Below are 20,915 nucleotides of genomic sequence, written 5' to 3' on the forward strand. Positions count from 1 at the left end.
GTGAACCTTTCGCAAGTCTACACTTGTAGTGTCGAACCATTCAAAGTTTTTTGAATTACAAAAATAAAGGTATATAAGAGGTGTTCTGAAAAAAAAATGTTAAACATAAATAAATCATGAATCAGAGTTTGTGTCGACACTCACAGTGACGAACCATCCATAGTTTGTTGAAAAATCATATTTACATCCCACCATTGTAACGATTGAATGTGCAGTCATACATATTTTATAGATTAGAAATAGTAGCATGAAACGAGCTCACCAATTGATCCGTTATCCTTGACTGAGCAGCCACAATCCACTTTCGGCTTCACTCGTTTGCTCGGCTATAAAAAAGCACTCAGGAAAAAAAATAAGCGCGCGACCCAAAAAGAATAAAAAAAAACTGTTCGGGCTTTCTTGACGCACTGCCCAGGAGCAAGCGTCAAGGTCGAAGGATCAAACAGAACTAACCGATCGCGGCACTTTTTCACTTTCTTCAACTGAACCCACCGATCACGCCACTTTTTCACTTACGAGACCGACGCGCGAAATGTTTGATCCTGCCCTCGTCGCTCGCCCCGGCAAAAGCAAGTGTCAAGGTCGAAAGATCAAACAGAACTCAATAATAAAAAAAAAACACCGTTGTTGTGTATGGTAAATAAACAGTCCTTTGTTTTTTATTGTACTGTGATGAAAAATTATAAAAACCTCAAACGGTATCTTGTCTTATAGCGAAGTTCTTCTTCTTCGTTACGTCCCAACTGGGACAAAACCTGCTTCTTAGATTAGTGTTCTTATGAGCTTTTCCACAGTTATTAACTGAGAGCTTCCTTTGCCGATTGACCATTTTTGCATGTGCATATCGTGTGGCAGGTACGAAGCTACTCTATGCCCTGGGAATCGATTAAATTTCATTTACGAAAAGATCCTCGACCAGTGGGATTCGAACCCACGATCCTCAGCATGGTCATGCTGAATAGCTGCGCGTTTACCGCTACGGCTATCTAGCGAAGTTGTATTTTCTAAAAACAGATTAAATCTCAAAGTTAATGATAAACCAATGTTCAGATCGCAATGATAACTACTTTTATTTTCAGTTGTTATTATTGTTGCAATATTACTAATAATTAATAGATAACCTAAAATCGAGTGAAATTGGTCAATGTGTCACATGATTTTATTTCCTAGAAATAGATTACCAAAATGAATGGTACTTGTGACCATAGTTTGTCCTAATTATGATCGATTCAGTCTTTGAAGATTCATGCGTTAACAATATCTGTGTAAAGTTATTTGTTTTTCCTAAATAATGTAAAGAGAAACGGCTGCTTCATATTTTTTAACAAAAAAATATTTGATAACTGTTTTGATTTTTTTATATGTCGCACTATTTTGTCATAAGTTATCCAAAATAACTCCTATTTATGGAATCAATCATTAGTCACCTAATTTTGAAGATATTTCGATGTTTCCAATAAATCTAAAAAATATGTTTTTCGAAAATTTCAAGATTTTTTTTTGCGGCCAGCGTGATAACAGAAGCATAAATGCTTATTAATCATAATTAGTTTCTACAATTTGCTTACTTTTCACAGACCCTCATAAAAGTATTGTTTAGAAAAGTGAATAACCCAACATAAGCATGAGCATTAACACTTCAGTCGTCGCGCTTTTCGTTCACAACAGCAGCGCGGTGGTTCTGACGATGCCAAACCGCGCGAGGACTGGAAGGTTAATGACCGTAGTTGCTGCTCTGTGATCGACCAGAATAATTTTAATTACACAAACAACTAACAGATACAGTGCTGGGAATGGTAATAGTAGTAGGCTTGAATTTCGCGAAAATCACGTGGCTTTCCCAGTACAGTAGTTCAAAAACGTGAATCTCATCAAGTAGCCTATGTTGGGAGCATGGATTTTTTAAATCGTTAGTGTCATTGAAGGCTCTAAATGCGGGAAATGCAGTGGGAAATAGAACATTTTTCTAGAGTAAGGTGGGGCAAAAGTTCGACCTTAGTGGTATAATTAAAGTTTCCAGGAAAACAATAGCAGTTAAAACAAAACAAATACCTTACAGTGAACCTTTAACATATTGGAAATAATTTTGCTGAACAAACTTGTGTCAAGATATTTACCCATTTTTAGTTATAACAGTTTCAAAATTGATTGTCTTATTCGAACTTTTGCCCCACCGGTGGGGCAAGAGTTCGAATCTAGTGTGGGGCAAAAGTTCGCTGGCTAAAACACAAAATATCGATTCTTTTATGACAGGCATACTTTACACCAGCCGTAAACTTCAGTTTGACGAAAAATACACACTAAATTTTTATCAAAAAATTGCCCAAAACCGGGTTAATTGTAATATACTCAAAAATAGCAGTTTTTCGCAAAACTAAGTGAAAATGTAAAATTTTGGTTACAATTTTCACACGATCAGACAAATTTAACTAAATTTGAAGATTATATGTGGATTTTAGGCAATTTGCAAATTTTTCCGTGATTTTATACATGGGTCGAACTTTTGCCCCGCTGATTCGAACTTTTGCCCCACTATGGGCCAAAAATTGTTTTCAAGCATTTATGCAAAAACTAATACACCTCAAAGCAACCTTATGATAGGCCTAGAAACGCCCTTACATAAAATATTGAAAAAGATTTTATCTTCAATTGGTTCCATGCAACGAAAGTTTGACCAAAAATTACAATATTCACGTCGAAAAATAACAAATAGCCATAACTTTTCCAAATCTCAATCGATTGTTATGATATTTGGATTGAAAGTCTCTTACTTGAATAGCATTCGAACCACCATGACATTTATAAGATTTGTTTTGAATTGAGCTAGAAATCTTAAAAAGAAACTTTTACCCCACTCGAACTTTTGCCCCACTTTACTCTACAGTAATTTTGGGTTGCCCTTAGCAACGGGTGTTTTGCAATTTTCAAGGCTATTTGCCTACAGCAGCGATAGGCGTGAGTTTCACTGCCTTCGCTGACTGCGATTGGCTTTGTTCGGCTTCTGTAGAATGAATTTCAGATTTTTTTCCCAACCCTGAACAGATATAGCTTGGGAATAGCCTACTCTCTTTAATGTATATTTTCGAGGGCTACAAACATCATAAAATCAATAAAGGAGCTGCACGCTATGTCTGAACCAGACGATTATAAAAAATCGAATGTACATAGGATTTTTTCGCTAGAGTTTAGTATTTGAGTTATATTTTCATAATCGGAAAGTTTTAAAATATTCCATCGGTGAAATTTTGATTTTTTTCCACTTTTTAGCCATTCTTAATCTTAAATCCCATGAAAATCAAGTTTTCAACGCATTTCCGCCCATACAATATGTATGGAAAAATTTTCACCGATAGAACATTTCAAAACCTTCCGATTATGAAAATATAGACCCAAATACTGATCTCTAGCGAGAAAAAAATCCGATGTACCATGCCCACACAGTTACGGATCACCCACAGTGACGGATCACTTTGGCGTTCAACATCGGATAACTCGCTCAAAACATAAACGTTGACGTAAAACATATTTTTCCCATGTTATACTACAGTTAACTCTCCCTTACTCGATATTCCGTATCTCGATATCGAGTTAGAGAACCATAGTAAAAGTTGGTTTTCATGGCTAACTCGATGGTCCCTTGGAACGCAGTTGCACTGCTTTTGTGTTCTGTAACTCGATACCTCCCTAACTCGATGGTCCCTTCAATATCGAGTAATGGAGAGATGACTGTATTTGTCTTCTAGCATTTGTAAAGTTAAGCACAACATTCAATCGCTTAAAAACGGTGTATTTGACAAATGTTTAGTTGGTACCACACAGCTATCATTATATGGTCGTTTTCTGTAAGAAGTGCCGTCAGCATTCATAAGCTCCCACAAGTGGTAAAATTCATATGTTATAGTATAAAACATGCTCGTTCGCTTCGATTTAGTGTGAATTCATCTTTAGAAAACAGTTTTCTTGATTGTTGATTCTAAATACCGAATATCAGCACTTCTAACTAACTTGATTTTGTGCACTGATCCGTAATATGTCACAATTTGATCCATAATATGAAATTTGATCCATGATATGGTTTTCAGAAACCGATGAAATTTTTAATTTTTATGTAATCCTATGTAAATATTATACTCAAAACAGTTTACTAACCGAAGTTCCAATTTGAAACGATTCAATTCGTGCTTTTCAATTACAATTTTACGTTTTCCATGTCATTTTATTGAATTTTATAGGTTGGACTCTACACTATTTGATCCATAACTGTGGGGTCATGGTACATTCGATTTTTTTAATCGTCTGGTTCAGTCATAGCGTGAGCTGGCTACGTCCTTACGTTCATCGGGGAAGGGAAAGATTTTTAGTGTGACATCCATTGTACTGGATCGCAACCTTGTTTGAGCTGCGACCCCCTTTGAAGTTCTACAAACATCTCGCGGACCACTGAAAATGGATTTTTTGAAATCGAAGTTTATTAAAATAAAAGCTTTGTCAATATTATAAGCACTTGAGTAAATTAAACTCAATACAGCTTAAATTTAGAATCATACTGAGTTGACTGAATTAACTACACTTCGATAGATCTCACCAGGCACCCAAAAACATCTAGCACCGATTCTGATCAATACACGGTTAGAAGAACCTGCAAAAAATCTCAAAAAGCACTACAAACAATGCAAGAATTCTACTATGATTCTATGGAAAATTGCACTAAGAATGTGGCCAAAATCCAACAACAAACCAAGCATTTAGCCGTATCCAGAAAACTTTTCGTCAGAAATGTATTTCGACTGTTTCATTCTAGATCGTTGTCTAGTGTGGTAAGGCTATCGACATCGATGTAGACACCATCTTCTATGGTGACAGAGGGGTCGATTGGCTTGTCAGATGGATCGGGCCCGGGACATCCTGTCTACTGCAAATCGCTGCAGTTTATATAGGGCATGTCCATAGGGCAAATCGTCCACTGGAAGCATTAACGTGACAGCGTCTTTGTTTTTTAAGCAAGCAGGTGTACGTTAAAGATTTCCTTGAATCATTCTAAAAGATTTATGCAATATTTAAAGGATTTCCTCGGGTATCCCCAAGAATTTCACCAGAAATCCACGAAGATGTCAACAGATTTTTTTTCATTGTTAATTTTGTTATTTGCAATGTATCCACCAAAAAAAATAGCTTTTATTTATTGAAATTTTGCTGCTACCGTTTAAAATGTGTATTTTTTTATTATACATCTTTAAGGCTGATGCAAATATTAATTTTCTTTTATGCCCGAGACCACTTGGAAGGCACGAGGGTGGGGATAAACATAAATAAGGAACAAAAAATTAAATGCAAAAAAAAGTTAATTCCACAATTGTTTTGTTTAATTACTTTTTAAAAAAGGTGACAATAAATAAACCTCTTGCTTGATATTCACTTAGGTTTACCATAGGGTAGTTGTTTCAACGGCTTCTTGGCCTCGGAAACCTTATAAAGTCAAACAAAAGCAAAGTAACTTTTTTTTCTCCCCTTCAATATTTTCGACTTTTTGAGGGGGGTGGTGACATAAAAGAAAATTAATATTTGTATCGGCCTAATTTGAAAATGGAAACTGTACTCGACATGGACATGGATAGTTATTCAGCTACAGATCAATGTTAATTAGTTGCAGTGAGAGGATTATGTATTTTCACAAAAATAACCATGACTTGTTTTTGTTATTTATTTTTCTACTAAAACTCTTACGATTCAATACGAATCAGTTAACACATTGATTTGGAGAAATTTAAAAACACAGAATTCACGGTATTTTGAACAATCGATTCGTTACATTTATTTATCAATCAACCAATCACGGCACTTATCTACAATAGCTTCGCGGACCCCCTGAAGGATAGTCACGGCCCCTGAAGGATAGTCACAACCCCCTGGGGGTTCACGGACCACTGGATAGGAAACCCTGTACTAGATACAGTGAAGTGGAACAAAAGCTTGTTTTAAAGATTTCTAGCACAATTGAACACAAATGTTATGAATGCTATGGTGGTTCGAATGCTATTCAACTAAGGGACTTTCACTCTAAAGATCAGAGGAATCAATTAAGATTTGGGAAAGTTATAGCAATTTGTTGGTTTTAGACGTGAAAATTTTCGGTCGAACTTTCATTACATGCAACAAAATAAAAATAAATCTTGTTAGTTTTTTATGTAAAGGCTTAGCTTTTTGTTACTCAGTTAGCGCGTTTGTTCTATCAAAATATGATACAATTTTGGCTGATTAGTAGTTAATTAACAAAAATCATAACAAAATTTCCTCTACACTAAACAAAATTGAAACAAAATATGTTATAATTTAAACAAAAATGGAGCTAATTATGTTTTAAATCAAACAAAAATATAACTCATTTTATTATTTTCGATAACTCAGTTATAACAAATTTGATATAAACAACTAATCTCAATGTTTTTTATAACAAATTGTGTTATAAATTTGTTTTCAATTGAAACAAATTTGAACCAGCCTTTGTTATTATAACTGATTTTGTATTAATTATATTATAATTATCTACATAACTAGCGTTGGGCAAATTTGTCCAGAACATCGATGTTACTGAATCGATTCACATTTGTATTGTCATATCGATTCACCGATTTAATCGAATCCTTTGCATCGATGGTTTTGAATCGATTCGAATCGGATGAAAATTGAAATTTATGAAGTTTGAAATGAGACCAAATGCATTTGTGTTCGATTTCAACATATTTCAATCAAATCAGTTTTGAAAATCAATCGCACCGATTTACTACTTCAAGGCTAGTTCAAAATGTGGTTTCTTCTCCACAAACTTATTAAGAAATATTTAACGATTTCAACAAAATGAATCAAATCAAAAAATCGAATGAAGAGAATCGATTCACCCGATTTTAGGTGCTCCAAACATCGATTCAAAAAATCGATTAATCGGAATGCAAACATCGATTTTCGGAACATCGATTCAAAATCGCCCTACGCTAACATGAACTCGAAGTGCTTCTAACAAAAATGAAACAAAATTTGTTATTTGTGACAAATCTTGATATGATTGTGCTACAATTTTGTAGCAATCCACTGGTCAGGTAGGATTAGCAAGATGTATTAGGTTTTGCATATACATATGTCTGAAAACTAATTGTGTGCTATAGTGGGGCAAAAGATCATACTACTCATAATTTGTAGAATAAGCACATATACATATTTTACACATTATTGTCGTCATATACATATTAAGCACATTAAAAATAAAAGCATGAAACGAGCTCACCAATTGATCCTTTATCCTGATCACTTTCAGCTTAACATAAGGCATACAGGCTAGCTAAAGAAGAAACACTCTGGAAACTATAAAACGAACTTGATTGCTTGGGCCTTCATGAAGCACTTTGTTTAGAAAAGCGAATAAACGAACATGAGAAAAAATTTGTAGCCTGAGATATTTACGTAGGTTATCGTTACGTGTCGGCCCCAGAGTTGCTGTCACTATCAACACTTAAAATTGGCCGATTTGTACAGGCCGATTGCGATACAATTCGGATCTTTCTGTAACCTATCAACATCATGCTGCCTATTATCAGTGTATTGAATATGGACTATGGATATCACTGATAAATTAAGTTGAGCCTTAAACTAGGCAAATAAAATAAAATTTATCAGTACCGTCGATGGGGGTGACAATGGGTCTAGGGGGTGAGATTGGGTCAAAACGGAAAAATATGTTTTGTGAAATATTTCAGCTAATAACGCTGATATTACTAAAATTAATAATTCATATGTTAGGGAACATATTATTACACATAATTCATAACAATACACATTTTTAGAAATAGTAGTTTTTGTGTACTACATCAATAAACTTGCATGTTGAAACTAGATAAAATTTACAACATTAAATTTCTCCTGTACAAAGTATCACGCATGTACTCTAGCCTCTATCGTTGTATTAGTAGAATGTTGAAAGTCTTTTCATTACACATCACAGGTATTTTCCGGAATCTGTTTGATTTTCCCACGATTATGACGTCAACTTCTGGCTGAAATTTATTGATCGTGGAATGTCGCACCGAAATTTAACTATTTGCGAAGGTTTAAAATAATCACTGTTTCAGTACACCTTTGGGGAAACTGGATGGGCTTTATAGCAATGGGGATGAGACTTTGAAGACAATTTGAGAGAAAACCAAGAAAATTTATGTAAACTTGACGATAAATGTTGGGTTTACATATTTTTTCTCATAGCATTTCAATTTTCAGTATAATCTTTCTTTTAAGTGGGTTTATCATACTTGTGAAACATCTTAGATATCATTTTGTCTTGTTTGCATCGTTTTTTGTCAATATTTTTCAGTTGTGAACTGCCCATAAACGCATAATAGTCCCATGTGAATAGGAAATCCAGCAAACATGGGACTGACATGCGTTTATAGGCAGTGAATGGGTTTGAAATCATATTCTCAAAAACAAGTTATTTCAATTACAGTGACCCAATGTCACCCCCTCTATGGGGTGAGATTGGGTCATTTTTCATTCACTTGTGGTGCCGCAGTGAATAAATATTTGTCTTTAATTTTTTGAACAGTTGTTAATGTACCATCAAAGCACATACACACCAAATTTGTAGTTTATTGGAGTTAAATTGCGATAGTTATTCAAAAAATAAATCGCACATATCCCTTTTTGACCCATTGTCACCCCAACGACGGTACATATATTTTTGACAGTGCTGCGGATGGATTGAAAGTATGTATTGATAACTCAAAAACAATAATAGCTTGGTCAATTACAGTCAACTTTCGTTCGTTGCACTAAACCCGTGGCCCGATTAGTGAAAGACTTTCACTAATCGGGCTATGATTTGAGCTGTCAAAACACCTATTACAATAGAAATTCAGGGCTACCAACATTGACAAATTGCGGTTTATGTCAGAATGTGACGCTTGTCTTCGTTTTAGGTGGGCTATAGCCCACTTAACGGGAGCCCGATTAAAACGAAGTGCAATTAAACGTAGTGCAACGAACGAAATTCGACTGTACTACGTGATCACTCATCCTGCTGAGATTTTGATCGCATTACTGCTGTTGGTTGTCAAATAAAAGTGTTATTGATAGCTGGATAGTGGTTTTGGTAGTCTGAATACAGCAGCCATCAGCTGATATTACTCGCAAACCACCACCTCCCCCCACTCCCCAGCGAATTTTCGGAATATCTCCGGAGTCAGAGTACTAATTATCAGAATCGACACATTTTCCCAAAAAGATGTGTAATGTCATATACAACTATCGAAATAACAACACAATCGTCTTCGTCTTAGGTTCGTACAAAAGTGAGTCCAAGCTTTATTTCCATTCTGCACCGTAGTGGCATATACATATGTAAAGTAAAGTGGGGCAAAAGTTCGAGTGGGGCAAGAGTTTCTTTTTAAGATTTCTAGCTCAAATCAAATCAAAACTTAGAAATGTCATGGTGGTTCGAATGCTATTCAAGTAGGAGACTTTCACACCAAATATCATAAAAATATGGCTATTTGTTGTTTTTCGACGTGAATATTGTAATATTTGGTCGAACTTTCGATGCATGGAACCAAATGAAGATAAAATATTTTTCAATATTTTATGTAAGGGCGTTTCTAGGCCTATCATAAGGATGCTTTGACGTGTATTAGTTGTTTCATAAATAGTTGGAATCAATTTTTGGCCCATAGCGGGGCAAAAGTTCGAATCTGCGGGGCAAAAGTTCGACCCATGTATAAACCCACGGAAAATTTTTCAAATTTCCTGAAATCTACATATAATCTTCAAATTTAGCGAAATTTGCCAGATCGTGCGAAAAATGTCACAAAAATTTTACATTTTCACTTAGTTTTGCAAAAAAACTGCTATTTTTTGGGTGTATTACAATTAACGCTGTTTTGGGCATTTTTTGATGAAAAATTAATGTGTATTTTTCGGCAAACATAAGTTTACGGCTGGTATAAATTATGCCTGGCATAAAAGTATTGATATTTTGTGTTTTAGCCAACGAACTTTTGCCCCACACTAGATTCGAACTCTTGCCCCACCAGTGGGGCAAAAGTTCGTTTAAGACAATCAATTTTAAAACTGTTATAACTAAAAATGGGTAAATATTTTGACACAAGTTTATTCAGCAAAGTTATAGCCAATATGTTGAAGGTTCGCTGTATGGTATTTGTTTTGTTTCATCTGCTATTATTTTCCTGGAAACTTTGATTATACCACTAAGGTCGCACTTTTGCCCCACCTTACTCTATTATTAAGATTCAGTCCCTTCACACTGCCGACCAAATATCTCAATACCCTGATCCTACAAGATGTTCATGAAAATTTATGGTGAAATGATGCAGAATTGAGCATGAGCATGAGCATGATTGACCGCCCGCAGTTGCTACTCCGTTATTGCAAGAACAGCTGTACTTACACAGAGAACCAACAGACACTGCTCGAGATCAGTAGCATCCTCAATGTGTAAGTACTGATGCTCTCATTATTATAATAAACAATACCGGCGCCGGCTGCGTCCGAATGCAGGTCAATTTGGGAATGGGAGGGAAATGTTGACGTGTTACTTGCTTCACAGAAGCCGAGGAGTCCTCTGCAGTTCTACAAGAAAACACTGGAAGTTTGGATGTGGAAAAGGATTCGTTTTGGTAAACGATAAATATATAATTCAAAATGAATACGTGAGCATATATACGGATGACCGACAGTGATAGTGCGGTTACTACGCAAACCAGACACGATACTGATTTTGTTGCTCGCTAGAGAGGAGCATACAACAGGTTCAACGTATCAACCACTACTGACGCGTTTTGTTTGTTTTTCACCGGCGCATTTAGTTTTTTCTTCCGCGCAACGCGAACCGGACACAATTGATCCGGATTCCGTCGCTCGCCCACAAAGGAGCATGCAACAGATTCAACGGATCCAACACTACTGACGCGTTTTGTTTGTGTTTTTTTTTTTCACCGGCACACTTCGTTTTTTCTTCCACGAAACGCAAACCGGACACAATTGATCTGGATTCCGTCGCTCGCCCACAAGGTGAAAATCGGAATTCATACCAAAAATGCGTTGAAAAATTAAGATACAAGATGATCGCAAGTAAGCAATCACTTAAAATTGCATTTGATTGGTGAAAACTAGTGGAAAATATTTTTTTGCAATTTCTCATGGTAATAGGCTGTTTTTCATCACGCCAATCTGTCATGAAACGGCCTACTTTCCTGCACTGAAGTATGCAGTGCGGGAAAAGTCATTACGTAACTGAAACTAGTGCTGTAATGATTCATTATGCAACGCTTTTTCATTACGCAACTGTTTTTAGTTGCGTTATGAATCATTACACAACAATATTTCAAAAATTGTTAAATAATGGTGAATGCATTCTGATATAATTTCTGATAGTGTCAAGTGGTCTACTACGAAATTGCAAAAAATGTTGTACGTAACTCGTTGCAGAACTCGATTTTTACAGCACTCCTCGAAATTATCCTACTCGGCAAGCCTCGTAGGATAAATTTACGACTCGTACTGTAAAAATCATCATTCTGCAACTTGTTCCGTACACTACTATTAAAGGTCCAAAATTGTAGGTTATACTACTTAAATCAACAAATTCGTTTCTTATATAGCAACTAGTGGTCTCAAGTAGATGAATCTTGTCTGTTTAGGTTAACATTATTTAGCTACGACAGAAGAGGAGACGAAACCGGCAGAAAATCATTCTAAGTATTCTGTTGATTTGTTTTCGAATCGTGACATAAAGTTATGAATTAGTTTTCTTTATAGATATGTCCAAAGCCACACAAACTGACAGTACTGTGCAGTGTCATTAACATGGAGGGAGCATAATTTAAATGCTTGAACATTGTGTGGCATTGAATGTGATAAAATATATGATTTTTGGTATACCGCAATAATAGGACGAAATACCGCAATAATAGGACAGAGGAAGAGCTTCAGATTTATGTTTAAAAATGCATGTTTGATTCCAAAATTTACTTTTCTACTTCACTATACTCCAAATAAAGGATAGTTTTAACATTTCACATTGGGAAATACTATAATATTTAGGTTTTGGACACTGAAATACGATTTAAATTTCAATAAATTTCAATCGCTGAGCAGTGAGATTTTTAGTTTTTTTTTCTTTCACTCACTATACTGGTTAGTAAATGTGGAAGTGATAAAAATACAACATTCTCTATCACGCATTTTGACAGAGAGTCATTTATTTTATGACATGAAATTTGACATGATGTGGTGTCGTTACATGTGAAAGATATATCAATATCAACGCTGTTGTCGTTTCATAAAATCCATAAAATGGACTATTAGCAAAGATTCTCAGGTTCAGTTTAACCTATTCTTTCCCCCGTGCACCATTATCCCTCCCGTAAAAACGTTGCCTTAAATATATGATTGTAAGCAATATTCCATACATACCAAGGGGTATTTCAACTCAGATTCATTCCGTCCCGAGACGTTGTTGCTAGAGCAAAACATGAAGGCAGAGTTGGAGAGATTGTAATAGGGAGGAAAGCCTTGGTAGCTGTTAGTATCCCTCTCTGCGTCGTTGGTATCCACGTCATCCTTGTAGTGCTCTTGATTTTCACAGCCTGGACTTATACTGGGACTAGAATCGGACGAAACAGACGATAAGGGGCTGAAAGTAAGAGACAAGTATATATTAAAAATCAAAATTGGTTGAAAGTAAATTGAAAAGCATAGACATATGCGATCATTTATAATTTAAAGAACACTCTTTCAGAAAGACCATGCTGCTCCACTTTCAATTATTTTCGAGCCGACTGGTACAGGGGATAGGCAAAATGATTGAGATAGGCAAAATTTTGTCTAAATTCAAATGCTTATAACTTTATGAAAAATTGATAAAATGGGATGCATCCGGAAGTAGTCGACGGAAAATTTGGTCTCATTTCAGGAACTTGCTTGGTCATGCATATTGGCCGCTGGACACCGGAGATGTTCCGGATTTTCCGAGGTCATGTCCAAATGTCATTTTTTCTGTCGCTTGTATTTTTGTGCGGTGTAAGGTTGGATAGATGTTTACAATTCTCCTAGAAACTAGAATTAATAGGAAGTTCAATACCGCTGGACGCATTAAGATTGGTTGGAAATCTTCAGAAATATGACCATTTCCGTAAAACTGGTTCCGGAAAACATGGTCAGTCATGTTTGTATTTCCAATCATGTAAATATTATCCGGAGCTATATCCAAGTGGGCATCAAACTTAAAAATGATGTTTCTAGCAGCCTATTCAGAACCATTCCATGCACATATCACTCTATAGTAGGTACCAGATGCCCTGGGGGAAGTAGCAAACTAGGAACATATCTGGAACCATATCAATATGGGCATCAAACTTCATGATTTTCAAAAGGTTATGCTTTTCGAAGCATTTCAAGCACCACCGGCTACCATGACGACTTTATAGTAGGTTCTAGGTGCCCCCGAGAATGTGGCAAATTCGAAACATGCCCGAAAACTCATCACTATGGGTATAAACATCAAGATTTTTGAAGGTGATGCTACTAGAAGCATTTACAGAGCAGCTTATTTATATGACCACTGTATAGTAGGTTCCATGGGCCCTTGGGGATGTGGTCAGGTTCCGAATTGGCCACATCTCTAGGAACCCCTGGAATCTACTATACAGTGTTTATTACATCTTGTGATTCTGAAAATGCTATACATCCTCCAAATCATATGGATCCTACTATTCTTGGTAGAAGGTTATTCTAAACAGGTGAACGGACATTTTCTAAATTGGCCACATCCCCCGGGGCACCTAGAACCTACTATAAAGTGGTCATGGTAGCCGGTGGTGCTTGAAAGGCTTCGGAAAGCATAACCTTTGAAAATCATGAAGTTTGATGCCCTTATTGATATAGTACCAGATATGTTCCTAATTGGCCACTTCCCCCAGGGCATCTGGAACCTACTATAGAGTGGTCTGTGCATGTAATGGTTTCGAATATGCTGCAAGGAACTTGGTTTTGAAGGTTGATGCCCACTTGGATATAGCTCCGGATAATATTTACATGATAGGAAATACGAACATGACTGACCATGTTTTCCGGAACCAGTTTTACGGAAATGGTCATATTTCTGAAGATTTCCAACTAATCTGAATGTGTCCGGCGGCATTGAACTTCCTATTAGTTCTAGTTTCTAGGAAAATTGTAAACATCTATCCAACCTTACACCGCACAAAAATACAAGCGACAGAAAAAATGACATTTGGACATGACCTCGGAAAATCCGGAACATCTCCGTTGTCCAGTGGCCAATCTGCATGACCAAGCGAGTTCCTGAAATGAGACCAAATTTGCCGTCGACTGCTTCTGGATGCATCCAATTTCATAAATTTTTCGCAAAGTTATAAGCATTTGAATTTAGGTAAAATTTTGCCTATCTCAATCATTTTGCCTATCCCCTGTATATACACTACCTACCATAAGTATGGATTCGTTGCAATACTGAGTATTGCAGCACTTTTAAGTTTAGGATCACCCAAAATCCAGTGCCAAAAATTTTTTCAACGAACATAAAAAAATTGCAGGGGCTTAAAGGCGTATTTGTTAAGATGACCTCAAAAATACATTGATCTAGCACTTAAGAATCTCGAGATAATATTCATTTTAGGTGCTGCAATATTCAGTATGAGTGTTGCAATACGCGATTCCATACTTAAGGTGGGTAGTGTATATATGAAACATATATTGACTCTAATCTTGATGTTAACATTTCTTTATAAACAAAACTTGATATTGACAATGCTCTTGAAACTTTAACAAATTGTTCATTGTTGAAGCAACAATTCCATGTTGCAATTCCAATATTTGAATCCGTGATTATAGACGATGATCTTAAACTCTTGATCCGCCTTAAAAATGTGAGTAGAAGGCAATTTCAACGCACTCGCGATCCTGCTATGCAAATTATATGGCAGGATTTGCAGAAAGAAATCAAGAAACGTTTTGAACAATTAAGAAACAACAATTTTGAAAATTAGATTTCTCAATTGGACCCTGGTTCTAAGCCCTTTTGGAAATTATCTAAAATTTTGAAAAAAAAAACCTCAGAAGCCAATAGCGGCATTGAAAGAGGAAAACAAATTATTACTAACTAATAGCGAAAAAGCTCAAAAACTTGCTATGCAGTTTGAAAGTGCGCATTTTAATTTAGGACTTTCTAGTCCAATTGAAGTGAGAACTATTATTAAAAATATCAAAAATATGAAAGCTCCTGGCGATGATGGAATTTTCTACATTCTCCAGAAACTTCCAGAAAGTAGCTTATCATTTTAAGTAGAAATATTTAACAAATGTTTTCAATTAGCATATTTCCTGACAAATGGAAAAATGCTAAGGTTGTTCCAATTTTAAAACCAGACAAAAATCCTGCAGAAGCTTCTAGTTATCGTCCAATCAGTTTACTTTCCTCCATCAGTAAACTTTTTGAAAAGGTTATTTTGAATAGAATGATGGCCCACATCAACGAAAATTCAATTTTGGCCAATGATTCCGCCATGGACATTCGACCACTCATCAACTTTTACGTGTAATAAATTTGATCCGTTCCAACAAATCTGAAGGCTATTCTACAGGTCTTGCTCTTCTAGACATAGAAAAACCATTCGACAATGTTTCGCATGAAGGTTTGATTGTAAAATTAAAAAACTTCAATTTTCCAACATACATTGTTAGAATAATTTAAAATTAACACTTCAGGTTAATTATCAGAACTCCAGATCTGAAAGACTTTCTGTAAGAGCTGGTGTTCCCCAAGGCATCATTTTGGGACCAATAGTATACAACATTTTCACATCTGACTTACCTGAGTTACCTCAGGGAAGTAATTTGTGTTCCTTTAGTTGCGGTATATTTTTAATTTGTGTTCCTTCAGTTGCGGTTTGTTGTTTTTTTTTTTACGGAATCCTCCACTATAAGAACACTTTACCGCAACTATTGTTACAAGTAAGAAATGTTTTAGCAATTTTTGTGATATTTCATCAGTTCTAAACTAATTTGCACGATCTTTTCAACTATTCCATGTATCAACAAGCCATACGTCGATTGGCAGTGTCGGTTCTGTACCGGCTCCAGAGGCACGTTCCTCGTCATTTGGGAGATTTGTGCCATCGCCATATTTGAGCCTATTTCATCGTCTACCCGATGGAAGAGGAAAGGGAAGGAATAGATGGGAGGAAATAGGAGTGGGGTCCCTTGAAGTGGGAAAATCGCATAGACGAAATGAGAGCATGTAGCATCATACCACAATGGGTTCGAACAGCGCCCTAAAAAGGGCACTGCAAAACGCATGAGCGTAAAGAGAGCCTATAGCTCATTACCACAGCGGAATAACAGAAGGTCCTGAAGATTCAGGTTTCTGAGATCAATTTCACTTAATAAGTGTTTGCCAAGTAATTGGAATCGCAATTACGCGAAAACTGGACATATCAAGTGATATGAAGCTCCATAATCGGAATCACAGCTATAACACACAAATGTATCAGCATGCTGAATATTGGCCATGTGATAGTTGAGTCGACAGTGGCCAGTCAAGGTTGAAACCAAGAGACTGCAAATTCTGCTTTGACAGATTTGTTAAATACTTAGCCACCAATTCTGCTGCCTGAGGGCCAATGATGCTCCATTGCGAGCTAATTCATTAGCCAATTCATTCCAGCAATGGAAGAATAGCCAGGGCCCATACAAGGTTTACAGAGTTCACTGAATTCAGTTCCTCAAATTGAGTTCGACGTGCGATAACAAGCTTAGACCCTGAGTTGGCCGAAGCAAGAGCTTTAGAAGCAGCCTGACTATCTGACATATTCCATTACAAATAGCCAGACGTCCACTCGTCCCGCGAAGGGAGTTGTGACGAACATTTCCTATAAGCAAAGTTACTAGCAATTGTGAGATCACTCGAAGCAAGGACGATTGTGTCCAAATTCACCGGAAGTGGAAACATCCAAATCACTAGGATTTTCAATGGACGAAGAGAATCCATGGAATTTGGTTACAACCAATTCCCAGTTTGTGGAGTATAAAAATGCAAAGTCTGCGAATTGACATTCATATGTTCATAGAGATATAGCGATGATCAGATAATGATTCATCATCTGATACATGCCAATTCGTCAACTCGTGACTGATTCTGTTCGAGCAGAGCATTATGACTAACACTTCTTCTCTAGCAGATACCATGAAGGTTGAGCGATTTCCTATAATAAGTAATCCAAGATGTTAACTACTTAGGCATTCCATCAGAATGGAGCTTCTCAAATTGATATCTGAGCTGCTCCAGATGATGTGATGAGTATTAGCATCACTGCCCACAATCAGCAGAAAGCCTTTTTATAGGCAGTGTACGACAACTCGTTTGAAATCATCCGTTGGGGATGGTTCATCATGTGGTTAATTCACCACAAAACGAAAGACGTTGTTCCTATTGAGGTCACCAACAAAAGTATCAATTGTGACAGCACATACATCTCTGGTTGTTAACTCAGAAATGAGTGTAGCAACGTAAGCGCTATTTAGGAGCACGCATGCACGAGGCCTGGCACGCGAATTGCCATTTCATGTTTCTTTTCAGAACACTGGGTCCATAAGGTTACCTAGATAGAAGTTCCCCTCACAAACGTAAGGTTTTTGAACTAGTGCCACTTGAGCTGTACCATTTTGCATGAATCTACGAAGATTGATCGTTACTGATATTTTATGCTGAAGATTGACCCGCTTACAGAATACATAAAAGCACAGAAAACCATAAAGGTGAAAATTTAAACTAAATTACAACGTATTAATAATCCCACCATTATTTAGCCTCAGGCTTGAGACTGAAGAAGGGCAGCCGATTATCTCGGAGAAGCACAAGGTCACCTGCACCATTGAACAGTGAGAAAATCGGGCTCCAAAACGCGACTAAATGCAATATCTCAGCTGGGTAACGGTTCCAGGAAATGATTTTGGCCATTCTAGATCGGAAATGCATTGCTCCAGGTAGCACAGGAAGGACATAATACTGTAGAGGACGCCCTGGTACTCCACAGGCTTCGTTTACGGTTAGGTTTATTTAGACCCCCCTAACCATTCATTCTTAGGCACGGTAAGCTTAGAGCCGCATGAATTAGGGGTCACCTGTGAGGTGGACTTTTACCACCGGAACAGGCAGTCCGTAGTGTTAATTCTTAGCCAATTGAAACAACCGCTACCGACACTACGCGAAGGTTCACATTGATGATTAACTCCTGACGTGCCCAAATAGCCAGAACTGAGGGTTAGAGCTACGCTGACTCTGTTAGATACATTCGTCAGCTACAACTTTACCGAAGACAGTTTTCAAATCGGACGTCTCAATAATTAGTTATTTATTTTCATATGAGCTGGTAAACTTTGGCGATAAGAATTAGGCTTCCCTGCAGGCATTACTGAATATATGCAGTAAAACATAGTAGCCATGATTCGTATGTGATATCTTTCGCGCTAGCTGCAGCAATATTGCCTGTTCAGTAGATAAATGAGCAGGAGCACCGTTGAAGTATTATCAATTGTATATAAATCAATAACTAATTACTGTGCCATCTGATTTGAAAACGGTCTTCGGCAAAGTTGTAGCTGACGAATATATCGATTAGTATCAGCGGTGCTGTAACCCTCAAAAGGACGTAGGCAATTACTATGACCGATTGAAAGAATTGCTTGTTTTTCGCATAGTAATTCCCATATAAACTTTGAAGGGCTTGTGCAGTCTCAGTTTTCATCCAAATAAGCTCAAATTTTGGGAGGATACTCAGAATTTGATCTAGAATCGAATGAGCGGTGTGTAGCAGAAAGGATTTTTTGAACCACCGTAATAGTCAGCTCAACACTTTGGTAGTTCAGGAAAAGTAAACAGATTTGTATTTTTTATATGTTCCAAAACCGTGTCCCCAAAAAAGTGTTATATTATAAAATCCTAAAAATATTTGTTATCTCAAAACTCTGTGATCTGTGATCAGTGATGGAAATGGTAATAGTAGTAGGCTTGATTTTCGCGAAAATCACGAAGCTTTTCCCAGTACAGTAGTTCAAAAACGTGAATCTCATCAAGTAACCTATATTGAATGCATGAATTTTCTAAATCATTAGTGTCATTGCACTGTGAATTTGACTGGCTTCATTGACTGTGATTTGCTTTGCTTGGCAACTGTAGAGTGAATTTCAAGATTTTTCCCAACCCTGTCTGTGATCATTTCAGATAAATCTGTGAAATTTCAGATAAATCTGGTTTTCCAGTTCTCAGGTAATATTGATACCCGGGAAAATTGGTAGGTTGTTTAAAATAAAATTACCAATCGGATGAAAATCAGTTGAGATTCAACGAAATACCGTTCCGACTGATTTTGCGTCACAACCGTTCGTGTAAGTGAAAGTAGTCATATCCGTTGAAGAGTTGATTGTTATGAAGGTAATACTGGCTAAAGCTGGAAGGATACTCTGGGCAGGACATGTTGCAAGAATACCAGACAACAGCTCTATAAAGATGATATTAGCTTCAAATTCCGTCGGACCAAGAAAGCAGCGAGCTAGGCTCGACTGATCAGGCGCACCAGGACCTGAAAAGCATGGGTCGCAGTCGAGGATGGAAAGAAGCGGCCATGAACCGAGTGAATTTGCGAAATATTGTTGGCGAGGTTTTATAAAGTTATTTGATGTAGAACCAAATCAATAAATAACAATACATACACTATAGATTGGACACTGGAAATGTAATAGACTTGTAAGCCAATTTGATCGCAACTCAATGTAACTGAATTATCACTTCATACATGAGGTTCTGTATAACCGTCTTTAAATCAGGTTGATACCAGTTCTAATCTTAAATTTTATCAAGTCTCGCTCTCGCATACATACATGGTAGATGAGTAATCAAATAACTAATTCATTGCAATAAGGCCTTAATCACCGGGACATGTTGTCTTCGTCTGCTAATTGCTTTTCATGGCCTGCCCACCTAACCGCCAAGTAACTCCCATTGGTTTATGGATTTGCACAACAATGCTTCTGCTCGCAACAGTAGTGCTTTCGCAATGCGCATGACCACAGCAAACGGTAGCAAGTTTTTTTTTGTTCTGCCAGCGCCATTGCTAATTTGTTGGTATCATGACACCATTTAATGCAGTAATATCTAGTCTAGATTGCCGTTAATTCTTTAGGGTTGGGGGACAATTTTGAACTTACTTATATCTTCTTCTTCTTCTTGGCATTAACGTCCTCACTGGGACAGAGCCTGCTGCTCAGCTTAGTGTTCTTATGAGCACTTCCACAGTTATTAACTGAGAGCTTTCTTTGCCAAGTTTGCCATTTTCGCATTCGTAGGGGAATTAGGGGCATAATGGACACGTTAAGCAAATGTTCGTTTTAAGACTATATAATGGAAATGTTTTTAATTTACCCCCGGATAGTTTTCAAGTTTGATGTTAGTACAAAGTGCTACATTCGTTCATGATGATAAAAATCATATCATGTGTCAGAAAAGTGAGATAGAAAATTGGGTCGAAAACAAGGCTAGTAAAAAGATATCGGGGCGAAATGAACACTTGCCAGAAATTTAGTGATTCCAATATTTTTAATGACTATCAGTAGTTCCGATATGTAAAAGGGCTCTCACTCAATCATAATAGCTAAAAAGAACCATTCTAGGTTCGTTACTTTGCTCAAAAATTAAATTCTTCCTCAGCCTTGCTTATATGTCAATTTGAAACTGAAACAAAATTTAAGTCGTATTTTGAGGGACAAATGAAGTAAAAAATCAACTTTTATACCGTCAAAAATTTCAAATGCAATACAGATTTCATGCAGTGTATGAACTT

The 20,915-nt window shown here is 36.8% G+C and overlaps 1 protein-coding gene across 2 annotated transcripts in view; it reads right to left on the reverse strand.

Moving 5' to 3' along the window:
* The window catches only part of LOC5576378 (homeobox protein Hox-C3a), a 94,768-nt gene that overhangs the window by 37,555 nt on the left and 36,298 nt on the right, over window positions 1–20,915 (reverse strand). For both annotated transcript variants that reach the window (XR_002500323.1, XM_001662551.2), the window contains exon 2: window positions 12,475–12,694. Coding sequence is in view for 1 of the 2 variants with exons in the window: in XM_001662551.2 (XP_001662601.2) it covers window positions 12,475–12,694 (220 nt within the window). In the remaining variant the exon portion in view is untranslated. The remainder of the gene's footprint in view (window positions 1–12,474; window positions 12,695–20,915) is intronic.

This window comes from Aedes aegypti, chromosome 2 (genome assembly GCF_002204515.2).
Source record: "Aedes aegypti strain LVP_AGWG chromosome 2, AaegL5.0 Primary Assembly, whole genome shotgun sequence".
In the NCBI taxonomy this organism is placed as follows: Eukaryota; Metazoa; Arthropoda; class Insecta; order Diptera; family Culicidae; genus Aedes; species Aedes aegypti.